Genomic DNA, 12,826 nt, shown 5'->3' with positions numbered 1-12,826 from the left:
CATACAAAGTTTCTGCATGTTTACCATAGTGAACATTTGTCATTCTAGTGTGAAAAATTAAATTCTGATAATGTAGATCTCCTGGCTCATATTGAGACACTACAGTCTAATGCAAAGTTATTAGAAGTACAGATATTAGAAGTCCAAAAAGCCAAAGCAGTGGCAGACAAAGAGTTGGAAGCTGAAAAACTTCAGAAAGAACAGAAGATAAAGGTAAAACAGTCCTGTGGGATTAATTTGTTATATAGTGATAAATATATTTTTTTTTCCTTTTTCACTTTACAACATTGAGCAATTTATTTTGGCTTAGGGAATGAGTTAGTGGCAAATATTTAATCAACACAGTAGATGTTAATAATTTATGTTTCACATTATATGTGGTGTTAGCTTTTCTTAAATGTTTTACAGCATTGAACTTTACACTTTTTGGATATGAAAATGTTAACTATTTCTTGGTGTTTTATTTTTAAGAGTTAAGCATCCAACTTCTTTTTAAATCCTTATTTTTTTTCTTTTATAGTTTATTGTTAAGTTGGTTGCCATATAACACCCAGTGCTCATCCCCACAAGTGCCCTCCTCCATGCCCATCACGCCCTTACCCCTCCTCCCCTCCCTCATCAGCCCTCAGTTTGTTCTCAGTATTCACAAGTCTCTCATGGTTCACCTCCCTTCCTCTCCCCAACTATTTTTCCCCCTTCCCCTCCCTCATGGACCTCTGTTACGTATCTCCTGTTCCACTTATGAGTGAAAACATATGGTATCGTCCTTCTCTGCCTTATTTCACGTATCATAACACCCTCAAGTTCCATCCACGTTGCTACAAATGGCTAGATTTCATTCTTTCCATTGCCATGTAGCATTCCATTGTATAGATAAACCACATCTTCTTGATCCATTCATCAGGTGATGGACATTTAGGCTCTTTCCATGATTTGGCTATTGTTGAAAGTGCTGCTATGAACATTGGGATACAGGTGGCCCTATGCGTCAGCATATGTAGTGATATTTTTATTATATTACTTAAGTGAAGGAACGACTGTGAATACAACAGAGTTCATTAATTCCTTAATGAATGTCAACTATGTATTTGAGAATCCCAAGATATGATTTTGGGGTGCACATTTTTAAAATATTAAAAGATTTTCAAGCTTTTTGTCATTCATTTTATAGACCCTTAAAAATACTTTTTTAATGTTGGTTGACTTTGTGGGTGGGGTAATATTATTTTTACTTTTAATTTCAGGAGCATGCCAGTTCTGTAAATGAACTTGAAGAACTTCAGCTCCAACTTCAGAAGGAAAAGAAGCAGCTTCAGAAAACCAGGCAAGAATTAGAGCTGGTTCGAAAGGTAAAATAAAATACTAAATTCAAAATGGAGGTCAATACTCACAGTGCTAAACCATTCTAATACTTTAGAAAGGAAATATTTAGAAAACGAGGTTTTTGAGGTACTAAAATAATCATGTGTAAATTGTTAGCCCTGAAAAATTGCAAGTTTAACTAATTTCTCTCAGTCCTGGTTTTTCAGAAGAATCTAGGCTCACAGATGATAAGATTTTGATTTGATACTTCATTTTTTGTACAGGATTATTCTATGGCACATGAAGATCTAATTAATGTCAAAAATGGGAATTTGTATTATACTTAAAACTTTGGCTAATTTTTCTATGCTTCTTCAAAGATGAGGTTAAAAAGAAAGGTACTGTAAGAGCTGCTTAAAATGTTAGTATTTTAGGACCACCTGTGTGGCTCAGTTGGTTGGTGTCTGACTATTGATCATGATCTCAAAGTTTGGGAGATTGAGCCCCACTGAGAGCCCAGAGTTTGCTTGGGATTCTCTTTCTACCCCTCTCTCACTGTCCCTCCCTGGCTCGCTCTCTCTCTCTCTTAAAATAAATAAATCAGTAAAAAGAATTTTTTCAATGTTAATATTTTATAAATAAGAATTCCATGGGTAGAACTATCAATTGTGGTTAGTGAAAATCACGATGAAATTCAGTGAAACTGAGAAAGTTGAATTAAATTGTTAGAAAATATTTTATTTTACAAAATTACAAATTAGGAAGTACCAACTTATAGTTTGTTCATATGATATATAAACTTTCTATTTTACAGAAAAGAATAATAGAATATGTTTATTCCTATGACATAATTTATAATTATGCAATTAGCAATTTTACAAATAAAATCAACTGATCTATTATTATGTGGATCTTTTATTTCTGGTATGTGCAGGATGCCCAGCAAACCATATTGATGAATATGGAAATAGCTGACTATGAACGTTTGATGAAAGAACTAAATCAAAAGTTAACTAATAAAAACACCAAGATAGAAGATTTGGAGCAAGAAATAAAAATTCAGAAGCAGAAACAAGAAACCCTGCAGGAGGAAATGAGTGAGTAAAACAAAATTCACTTTAATTTAACATAATATCATCATCGTAGAATACAGGGCAGCAATGTTAGTTGTTCATCTCACCGTCTTTGCCAGCCAGATCTTTCACACAATGCTCACTGTCTTAAGGACCAGGAGAGTTGTAAAACCGTGTTTTGTTCGCATGTATACAATGCATGCTGGTAAATGATGTATTCACTTACTTAAACATTTCTTAAGTACCTGCTGTGTGATACAAACATAAGCAATGGTCTTGTCCACGATTTGCTGGTTGTCTTCAGAGTAGGAACTTTTAAATAGCAGTGAAACCTTTTTTTTTAGGTGATTACATTCCATTCTTTCCATAAAATGATTTCTCATGTAAGCATCTAAAGTTCTAAATATCCCCAAGCACTCCTCTAGCCACATCTCATAAGTTGGTATGTTGAACTTTCTTTTTTATTCAGCTCAAGATTTTTTAAATTTCCTTTGGATTTCTTCTTTGACTCATAGGTTATTTAGAAGTGTGTTATTTAATTCATTTGAAGGAATTTCAGATATCTTTCTATTAATGATTTCTAACTGAATTCCTTTGTAGTTAAAAAACATATTCTGTATGATTTCAGTCCTTGTAAGTTTACTGAGTTTTGTTTTAGGGTTCAAAATAATATTTCTTTTGGTGAATGCTCCTTAAGCATTTGAAAACAATGTGTTCAACTGTATTGGTTGTTGGATAGAGTGTTCTAACTAATGTCAATTAAGTCAAGTTAGGTGACTATTTAAGTTTTCTATATTATTAATGGTTTTCTGACTATTCCTCTATCAAGTACTGAGAGAGGGATGTTGAATTTCCTGAACATAACTCTGGATTTCTTTCTCTTTTCACTTCTGTTAGTTTTAGCTTCATGTATTTAGAAACTCTGGAATTAGGTACATACACATTTAGAATCATTACTTGTTCTGGGTAATTTAATTCTTCTATTATTGTGAAATGTGTTTTGTTATTACTAGTAATATTTCTTTTCTAAAGTACACTTTGATATTAATATAACCACTTCAACTTTCTTTTGTTTATTGCTAACACAACATGTCTTTTCCTATCCTTTGACTTTCGACCTAAGTCTATAAAGTACTTCTGTTAGATAGCATATAGTTGAGTCTTCCTTTGCTCTCCAAGCTGACAGCCTCTGCTATTTAATTGGAATGTGTAAGTCATTTATTTTTAACATAATTATTTCTGTGATTAATTTTAAATATACTTCCTTGCTGATTATTTTCTATTATTCTTGTAATTTGTTTTCTTTTTCCTCTTTTATCTGCCCTCTTTTGAGTTGAATAATTTATATGATGCCATTTTATCTCCTTTGTTAGTTTTTAGTGGTTGGCCTAGGGTTTATAGTATACATCATGATCTTATTACCAATTATACTTAAGTAAATTATAATATTTCATATCTAGTATGAGAATCTTATAGTACTGTTTATTTCCCCTCTTTTCGTCTTTGCTTTATTTTTGTCACACATTTTACTTCACATGTTTTCCACATGTGTTAGAAACATAATAATTGTGTTATTTTTGTTTAAAAGTAGTTCTGTTTTAAAGAGAGATCAGCAAACCATGGCTCACAGTCAGCTGCCTGTTATATAAAGGTTTTATTGAAACACTGCTATGTCCATTTGTGTATATCATATATTGCTACTTTCATGCTATGGCAGCACAGTTGAGTAGTTGTAACAGATACTGTATCACCTGCAAGACTATAATATTTATTATCTCACAATTTAAAACATTTTCCAATCCCTGTTTTAAAGAAATAAAAAACTAGAAATTTTCTTAAAATATATGCCCACATGTTTACCATTTCTGTTGCTCTTCATTTCTTCATGTATATCCCAACTTCTTCAAGTATAACTTTCCTTTTGTCTGAAGAACTTCCTTTAACATATCATTTAACATGTGGTATAGGCATTGAATTCTGTCATGTTTTTCACCTGAAAAACATTGCCTTCATTTTTTGAAAGATAGTTTTGCTGGGTATAGAACTTTCTGATGTGCCTTGTTAATGTTTTCTTTCCCTGTTTATATCCTGCTTGTGGCTTGTTGAATTTTTTTGTTGTATGTAGATTTTCTAGTTTTCTTCAAGTTAATCATATTTTTGGCCAATATTTACTTTGTATTTTTTGTTTAACTCCTCCTCTTTTTCTCCCCAAGACTCCCAATTACACACATTAGACTACTTGATACATTACCATAGATTAGTGATGACTTGTTTTTTTTTCATTCCTCTTCTTTTTTCACTTTCTGAGCTTTTTTGTATTGGTTCTATTATTAAATAGAATACAGTTTCTATCCTAGTTGTTTCTTTTATTAAATAATTTTTAAATTCCCTCATCTTCAGGGTCTAATATGTTATAATCCAGTGATATTTTCACATGAGGTATTATGTTTTTCATCTCTAGAAATTCCATTTGTGGTGTTTTTGTTCTTGTTTTCCATTTATTTCTTCATTATGTTTTCCTTTAAGTCCTTAAGCATAGTCTGTAATCTCTTGTTCTAATTCTGTTGATTGAATTTTTTTTCTCCTTTTAATGATAATAATTCCCTACTTCTTTGCATGGGAAATAATCTTTTAAATTGATGTGAATTTTACATTGTTGAATGCTGGGTTTTTTGTATTCACTTACAGAGTTAGACCAGGAGGCATTTATAGATCATTTTTATTCTTCGTGGCCTGTTTTTCATTTTTTTTTTTTTTAGAAGTGTAGAGTACTCTTTCCTATAGATTTAGTTCAGCCCCTCTACGAAGGTAGGGATCTTCTGATGTCTACTGAGTGCCCATGTATTAAATGAAGTCTCTTTACTCTGTCCGGTTGGAACAATTTATAGCCCTTTGTGAGCCTTGGTAATTGTTCCAATTATAGATCCCTATTCACCATTCTTTCCCCAGCCACTGTTCTTTGAATCTCAGCAAGTCCATTGCTCTGTTGGGGAGTTCCTTTCTGTACCACAGTCTAGAAATTACCTCCTGACAGAAAGCTGGGACTGCAGTAGGACTTACCTTGTTCATCGTCTCTCTGGGATCACAGCTCTATAGTGCTTATTGTCTAATGTCAGAAAACATGATTTTTTTCATATATTTTGTTCAATTGTGTAATTGTTTACCATGGAAGGTAAGTCTAAGACTTGTTACTCCCTCATGACAAGTGGCAGAAGTTCCATAAAATGATTTGAGGTAGCTGCAAAGATACGACTGTACAAGATTTCAGATATATAAATGATGATGAAATGAGATAAAATGAAATGTTGAGGTGTAGGGCTATACAGTAAAGTCAGATATAAGACCAAGACAAAGTATATGTTCTGTGTGCTTTTGGTATCACTAAGGTCTCCACAAATTGGCTTTGAGTTTCCCAGTAGCTGTGCAAAGAACATTATCAGGTACAAGGTTTACATTAGCCACAGTATTAAACGAAAGTGATACTTGCAAGAAACATATCTTTTCCTGGTGCTAAGAAGTGTGAGAGAACTTTGTTTTTAGGCATTTTTATAAAACGAACACTGTGTCATATGAAACAGTGGTCCCAGGCCTAACTTGAATATTACACAGTATTAGCTTTTTGGAAAGCCCAGGCACAGATATAAAGAATCAGAACCTTAAAAGGTGGGGCATTAAAATCTGTGTCTTCAAGAAGTGCCTGGGTTGTTCAGGAGGTTGAGTGTCTGACTTCAGCTCAGGTCATGACCTCCCAGTTTGTGGGTTAGAGCCCCACGTTGGACCCTATGCTGATAGCTTGGAGCCTGCTTCTGATTCTGTGTGTGTGTCTCTCTCTCTTCCCGTCCCCTGTTTATCCTCTGTCTCTGTCTCTTAAAAATAAAAATAAATGTTAAAAATTTTTTTTTAATAAAATAAAATCTGTTGTTTTCAGGATTCTTATATGTGATTTTGAAGTTATTGCTACTTTAGGAATGTGAAACAACCAGAAATAACAAAAAGTAAAACCACCAAATTAATAAATAATATTTAGTAAGAATCTAGTGTGCATATAAGAACAGTTCACGAACTGGGAGTTTTCAAATTCAGAGACTGATAACCCAGGGGTATTCCCTTACAGGATTGGTTTATAAAGTAAAATGAGTAAAGTTAACCTTTACAATGAGTGGTTATTATAATGGAGATTTCCAGGTGACAAGTTCACTTGTTTTGCAGAATAAGCTAAATAAGTTTCACTTATGTGACTTAAATGGTTTTATCTGCTCAGGGAATTTTCAAACCCAGTATCCATTTTATATTTACTTTTAACAAACCACTGATAATCTGGATTTCTATTCTTAATGACATCCCCACAATAAAGTAGCAAATCGCCCATGAATGTTTCATAATGGGTACTTCATTCAACATGTAGCCAAATCACAGCTGAATAAAGGTGACTCCGTGAATAGACAAAGCAGTGAAGCTACATATGCAGAGTTCTGATATCTGCCTACATCCAGGGGGAAAAATTAGAATATTCAGATAATTGAAAGGACTGTAGAGTTTCCAGGCAATTTACTATGCATGTGTCTCTCATCATGTACATACCATATTTTCCAACTATGTTCTATGTGCAAATTGAATGGCAGAGCTGTAGATTATATTCCTGCAATAAAAACGTGATTATGTGTATATTTGGTCATCAACTAGGCTGAAAGAGAAGATTGATGCCTTGGAAAAACTAAAAAAATATATTTATTCAATAAATAAGTACAGAAATAAGTGGTACAGGCAGTGAGTGCTCAGAGTTCAGAGGGAAGAAGATTCTGTAGGCTAAACAATTACAAGTTGGGGCTCAAGGTGGGTAAGGTTTGGAGAGAAAAGGCAGATGGGGAAAGAGTACTCCTTTAAGCAGCCATGTTATAAAGCAAAAGTTAAAAGAAATAACATAATTTTGGAAGTCTTGATCAGTTGGAGTGAAAGGCTTGACCTGCCAGGGAGAACTGAAGTATGATTAGGAAGACATTTTTGATCCAGTTCATGAAGTACCTAAAGAATATATTAGGGCCCTTTTTAAAGACCATGGGGAAGATTAGTCTGCCAGCATATTGGGTTAATTGGAATGGTGTAGAATCTGTCAAAAGCCACCAGACTCCTGGCGGCAAAGGCCTTGGACTAAGGAGATGTGGTAGAGTAGGAAAAAGATAAGAAGGCATCCAGACAGTATTCTGTGGGGGAAAAAGTTGCCTCACAAATTAGCAACACATATCTTAATCTGAAACCCCTGTAACATTTGGGCCCAGTCTGACTCTTCAACTTAATTCTCATTTCCTCTCACAGATAAAGAGGACTACTCATTTTTCCTGAGACATGATTTGGGTTTTTTCTGTAACTGTGTATCTCAGCTCTAAAAAATATTCCCTTTCATGCCGCCACTCTCCCACCATTATGCCCACTCTTGGGAATCCTTCCAAGTCTTCAGTGTTTCCTTGTCTGGGGTCCCTGGGGGCCTCAGTTGGGTGAACGTTTAACCTGAGCTCAGGTCATGATCTCACGGTTCATGGGTTTGAGCCCCATGTCAGGCTCTGTGCTGACAGCTCAGAGCCTGGAACCTGTTTCAGATTCTGTGTCTCCCTCTCTCTCTGCCCCTCCCCTGCTCACATTCTGTCACTGTCTTTCTCTCAAAAATAAACAAACATTAAAAAATTTAAAAAAATTTTTTTCCTTGTTCTGTGAAAACTTTATACAACCTTTAGCTCCTGTGGATCTCTGTAGCCTTTTGTATTTCTTGCACACACTTATATTTTGCTTTATGTTATCATGTGAAATGTTGTCCCCTAGTTTCATTTTTAGCCCTTACAAGCTTAAGAATTTACTGAATTTTATCATAATTCCTGGAGTACTTACCAAAGGGTTGCTATGTAATTTGTGCTTTAGAAAATGCTTTTTAGAACTGAGCAAGTAGTTGCCAGAAGTTAACTCAATTAGACTTATAAAAAGTTATAGTTAAGATATATTCTTAGAGTATATGTGTTCATATTTACCAAATAATATAACTACATAAAGTTAATCATTGATTATAAGACGCTTTCGTAGCACAAGTACATAGTGCTCCTGTAAGTGGCCTAGACCAGGTGTCCAGCACACTTTTTCTTAAAGGACCAGGCAGTCGGCCTCCATGGCTCACAGGCTACCCAGCCTCTATCTTACACTCTCCATCTCTTTCACAACAGGCCATGGCCAGATTTGGCCTGCTGGGTGTAGTTGGGCACCTGTGATCTAGACAGTAAATCCACCTATTCCTAGTTGCTATTTGGAGGTTGGTTTGTTTTTTAGCTCTGTCGTAGAGTAGGAAAAAGACAAGAAAAAACATAAACGCTTTTTTATTTTTTATCATGTTTTAATTTGTTGCTTAGTGAACTGTCATTGACAGTCCCATTCTGCAGAAGAGTTAGTATCACAGAAATAAACAACCAGGTATGCGCCTCTGCTGTGATATAATTGGAAATACGTGGCACCTCTTTAGAGGTGCTTCTTAGAAGTAAAGTTTTGTAAGTATACACTAAGTATATAACTATTTTAGAGATGTATACTGAAATATTTACAGATAAATGGATTTCTTGTGAAGAACACACACACACACACACACAAAACCCAACAAACAAACAAAAACACCCAAAAACCAGTGAGAGCATAAGGAATAGGTGAGGGTATAGGTTAGTGGTTGGCAAACTTTTTCTTTCAAGGGTCACACAGTAAATATTTTAGGCAGGTCATGTCATATCTCTGTCCCCATTAGTAGATTTGTCATTGTTCTACTAAGGCAACTGTGAACAATATGTAAATAAACAAGCTTGACTGTGTTCTAATAAAACTCTTTACAAAACAGGCAGCAGCCCAGTTTTAGCCTGCAGACGAGATTCCTGTTCTGGGTAGAATAAGATGGTCTATATATTGGTAAATGTTACAGCTGAGGGATGGGTGCAGAGAGTTTAATGCATGGTTGTCACTGCTGTCATATATATTTGAGATGTTCCATAATGAAAGGCTAAGACAAGTTTCTTTTAAAGATAGGTTAATACAAAGAAAAGATTGGCATTTGTTTATTTAAAGTCATTCATAAAAATTGTTCAATCTCTTCTGAAATTATTTCCTTTGCTAGCTTCACTACAGTCTTCAGTACAACAACATGAGGAAAAGAATGCCAAAATCAAGCAGTTGCTTGTGAAAACCAAAAAAGAACTGGCAGATTCAAAGCAAGCAGTATGTTAATTTCCCATTTTCATATTTCAGTTTATGTATCTATAAATCCCTTCTTTTTTAAGTATAACCAAGATTCTTATTCTTTAGGAAACTGATCACTTAATACTTCAAGCATCTTTAAAGGGTGAGCTGGAGGCAAGCCAGCAGCAAGTAGAAGTCTATAAAGTAAGATTCTTTTTACTTTTCAGGATTTACAAAAGAAGTAAGGTGCCATGTAAGGATTTTTGTAAATATCCTTATGTACATATTTTTATACACCCACGTACATTCCACCCCCCAATATCCTTCCTCAACGTTTTGAAAAAGTAGAAGCAGTAAGGCAAGTATGGCATATAACTGGAGTATCCCATTTAGCTTAAGGTAGATTCTCTTCATGTATTTGAGAATCCTAATGCACTAAGAATACTGCAACATAAAATCAACATGACCCCAGACCTGCATCTGAGCCTTCTAAATCAGAATGTAGTCACAAGAGTCAGTTTATAAAATGGTTTTGTATATGCTTAGGTTGTATACGTATATATGTATACTTTCATATTACTTATATATATTTATAACTATTATATATATAATTTATTGATGTATTCAGCTAAACTGAACTGTAACAAGTAGTCTGAAATTTTTTAATGATTTTTCATGATTGATTTTAAGGACAATGGAATTTATTGGGAAAATGTTCTATTGTCTTTACTCTTTCAATAATAATAGATTCGTTTAAATTCTATTTAGTTTTATCCCTTATACATACTCATGATCCAAAACTCAAGTTTATTTAAAGAAAGTCTTGTTTAATTAGTGAAGATCCAATTTGCTAGAGCTTAATTGAAAGGTTTTGTCCCAGATTCAGCTGGCTGAAATGACTTCTGAGAAACGTAAAGCTCATGAACAGCTGAAGACCTCAGCAGACCAGCACCAGCGCACGCTGAGCGCATACCAGCAAAGAGTGACCGCCCTTCAGGAAGAATGCCGCACTGCCAAGGTACATGCTTCACACGGAGGCAGCCGACAGGGCTTATCATCACCTAGCAAGCAATTCACGGGAGGGCTGTGGTCTCTCCTTGTAGTGCTCGCTGTCATTTATGGGCACTAATTGGAGGAAAACCCCATGCAGCTCATCTGACCCGAACTCCAGCCCCACCCCAGTCCTATTACTTGCTTAACCCTTTTTTGTGTGTGAAAAGGGAAGACATGGGTACATGTTTCCATTTTAACTTTGTTTTGCAATTTCTGTATGTAAGAGTTATTTTCTTTAAATTTTATAATTTAAAAAGTGTACAGTTCTTTTTGAGGGCCAAATGACTATAAAATAATATTCTCATAGAATGGCTTTGAGGACCTACTTTCTTCAGCACACAAAACAGACTCAGTACAGTAGCTTTGTAAGCAATTTTGGCCGAAGGGTGATGGGAGATCACCTTGGGAAAGTGAAAGACCTAGAATTTCACTTTTTCCTCTCTAGAAATCTGAAGTTCAAGTAGCTTAATTCCTTTAAATTAATTTTTCTTGTATTTACCAAAAGAGGGACTATCTTAAGTAAAAATCTAAATTTCCAAAGGCAAAATAGTGCCATTACAAAATTTATGAGTATTCAGTAAATCTACCAGGGAGGAAAACATGTAGAAACATCTCCTGTCAAACAAAGTTATATCATTCAGAGGCTTTTAAAAAGTGTAAGGCCAAGTTACCTTTTTAGGGTAAGTTAAGCAAAGGGCTAAAGAGTGTCAGCCATTTTATTCATTTTCTAACAGGTTTTCATTGTAAATCATTAATCTGAAAGAAAATAAGAGGATTATGTTACAATAGAAAATTCAATAGAAAAATTATTCTCTCTCTTTTAAATGTCGTAGGCAGAACAAGCTGCTCTAGCCTCTGAATTTGAGAACTACAAAGTCCGAGTTCACAATGTTCTAAAACAACAGAAAAATAAATCTGTGTCTCAGACTGAAACGGAGGGAGCTAAACAAGAAAGGTAAAGTCAAAAGAAGTTTCCCTTCTTTTAAGAGATAGGTCCTCCACCAAGTAGGTGAAAACCCAACTTTGATTTCATTTGACTGTGGGATTTTACATATGACGAGAGCAGGATGTCTTGGCTTCGCCGTCTCAGGCAGCAACAGTGTGATATGGGCAGTGAGGCTGGGGGATGGTCTTCGAGGTATAGACTGACTAGTGTCATCCCATTTTGAAAATTCAGAAACAGAAGGACAAAAATGCTTTCTTGATATACCCACCATTAACTAAGCTAAACAGGAGTGCCTGAGTGGCTAAGTCAGTTGAGCATCCAACTCTGGCTCAGGTCATGATCTTCTGGTCCAGGAATTCGAGCCCCACATCAGGCTCTGTGCTGACAGCTCAGGGCCTGGAGCCTGCCTCAGATTCTGTGTCTCCCTCTCTCTTGCCCCTTCCCTGCTCGCACCCTCTCTCTTTCTCTCAAAAAATAAACATTTAAGATTTAATTAAGCTAAATAGAAATTGCTTTAAAACATTTTATTTCTTTCAAAAAGTTTTAAATTAAGTACTAAATTCTAGCCTGGAGTTAAATTTTTCTTTTTAAATTTACGACCATGTAAATTATTTGTTTCCATAGTATATTTTTAATGCATCTTTAAAACTAGGATAAGGTAACTTTTGTAAATTATTTGAAGATATACTAGGAATATGAAACAAGGCATTCTACAGCAAGTGTGTTTTATAAGTAGTAGTGTTCAAAGCAACTTTACATTTGTCTCTTACTGTCCTAGGACTAAATATTCTGCAGTGTTTGTATGCTTATACTTTGTCCTAAATATCTATTAAATATGGGAATTGTAGACTGAAAAATGAGATATTTTCTCTGTCAATAACCCATCTTCAATCTCAAAGCAGAAATTGAATATTGACACATCTAATATGAAAATGTCAGCCTCTGCAAGAGCCTTTTCTGAAAATTTTTGTGCTGCTCTTTTTTCGAATATTTATTTTGAGAGAAAGAGCATGAGTCAGGGAGGGGCAGAGAGAGGGAGAGAGAGGATCTGAAGCAGGCTCTGCACTGTCAGCACAGAACCCCACATGGGGCTTGATCTCATGAACCATGAGATCATGACCTGAGCCAAAATTAAGAGTCAGACTCTTCCCCAATTGAGCACCCAGAAACCCCTAGAGCCTTTTCTGATTGTGCTGGAATTTGGGATTCAAATTATTTTAATATAAATATTTTACATTCCTTCTATTTTCTTATG

General features: G+C 35.0%; 1 protein-coding gene across 5 annotated transcripts in view; it reads left to right on the top strand.

Annotated features, from left to right (window-relative positions):
* The window catches only part of GCC2 (GRIP and coiled-coil domain containing 2), a 49,713-nt gene that overhangs the window by 22,695 nt on the left and 14,192 nt on the right, over positions 1-12,826 (top strand). For 4 of the 5 annotated variants that reach the window (XR_003907759.1, XM_029937064.1, XM_029937061.1 and 1 more), the window contains 7 exons: positions 49-213; positions 1,245-1,349; positions 2,237-2,399; positions 9,511-9,611; positions 9,699-9,776; positions 10,453-10,590; positions 11,459-11,580. Coding sequence is in view for 4 of the 5 variants with exons in the window: in XM_029937064.1 (XP_029792924.1) it covers positions 49-213; positions 1,245-1,349; positions 2,237-2,399; positions 9,511-9,611; positions 9,699-9,776; positions 10,453-10,590; positions 11,459-11,580 (872 nt within the window). In the remaining variant the exon portion in view is untranslated. The remainder of the gene's footprint in view (positions 1-48; positions 214-1,244; positions 1,350-2,236; positions 2,400-9,510; positions 9,612-9,698; positions 9,777-10,452; positions 10,591-11,458; positions 11,581-12,826) is intronic. The other variant, XM_029937063.1, reaches the window with a different exon arrangement.

This window comes from Suricata suricatta, chromosome 4 (assembly GCF_006229205.1).
Source record: "Suricata suricatta isolate VVHF042 chromosome 4, meerkat_22Aug2017_6uvM2_HiC, whole genome shotgun sequence".
NCBI classification, from domain to species: Eukaryota; Metazoa; Chordata; class Mammalia; order Carnivora; family Herpestidae; genus Suricata; species Suricata suricatta.
This window is presented reverse-complemented; position numbering and strand designations above follow the sequence as displayed.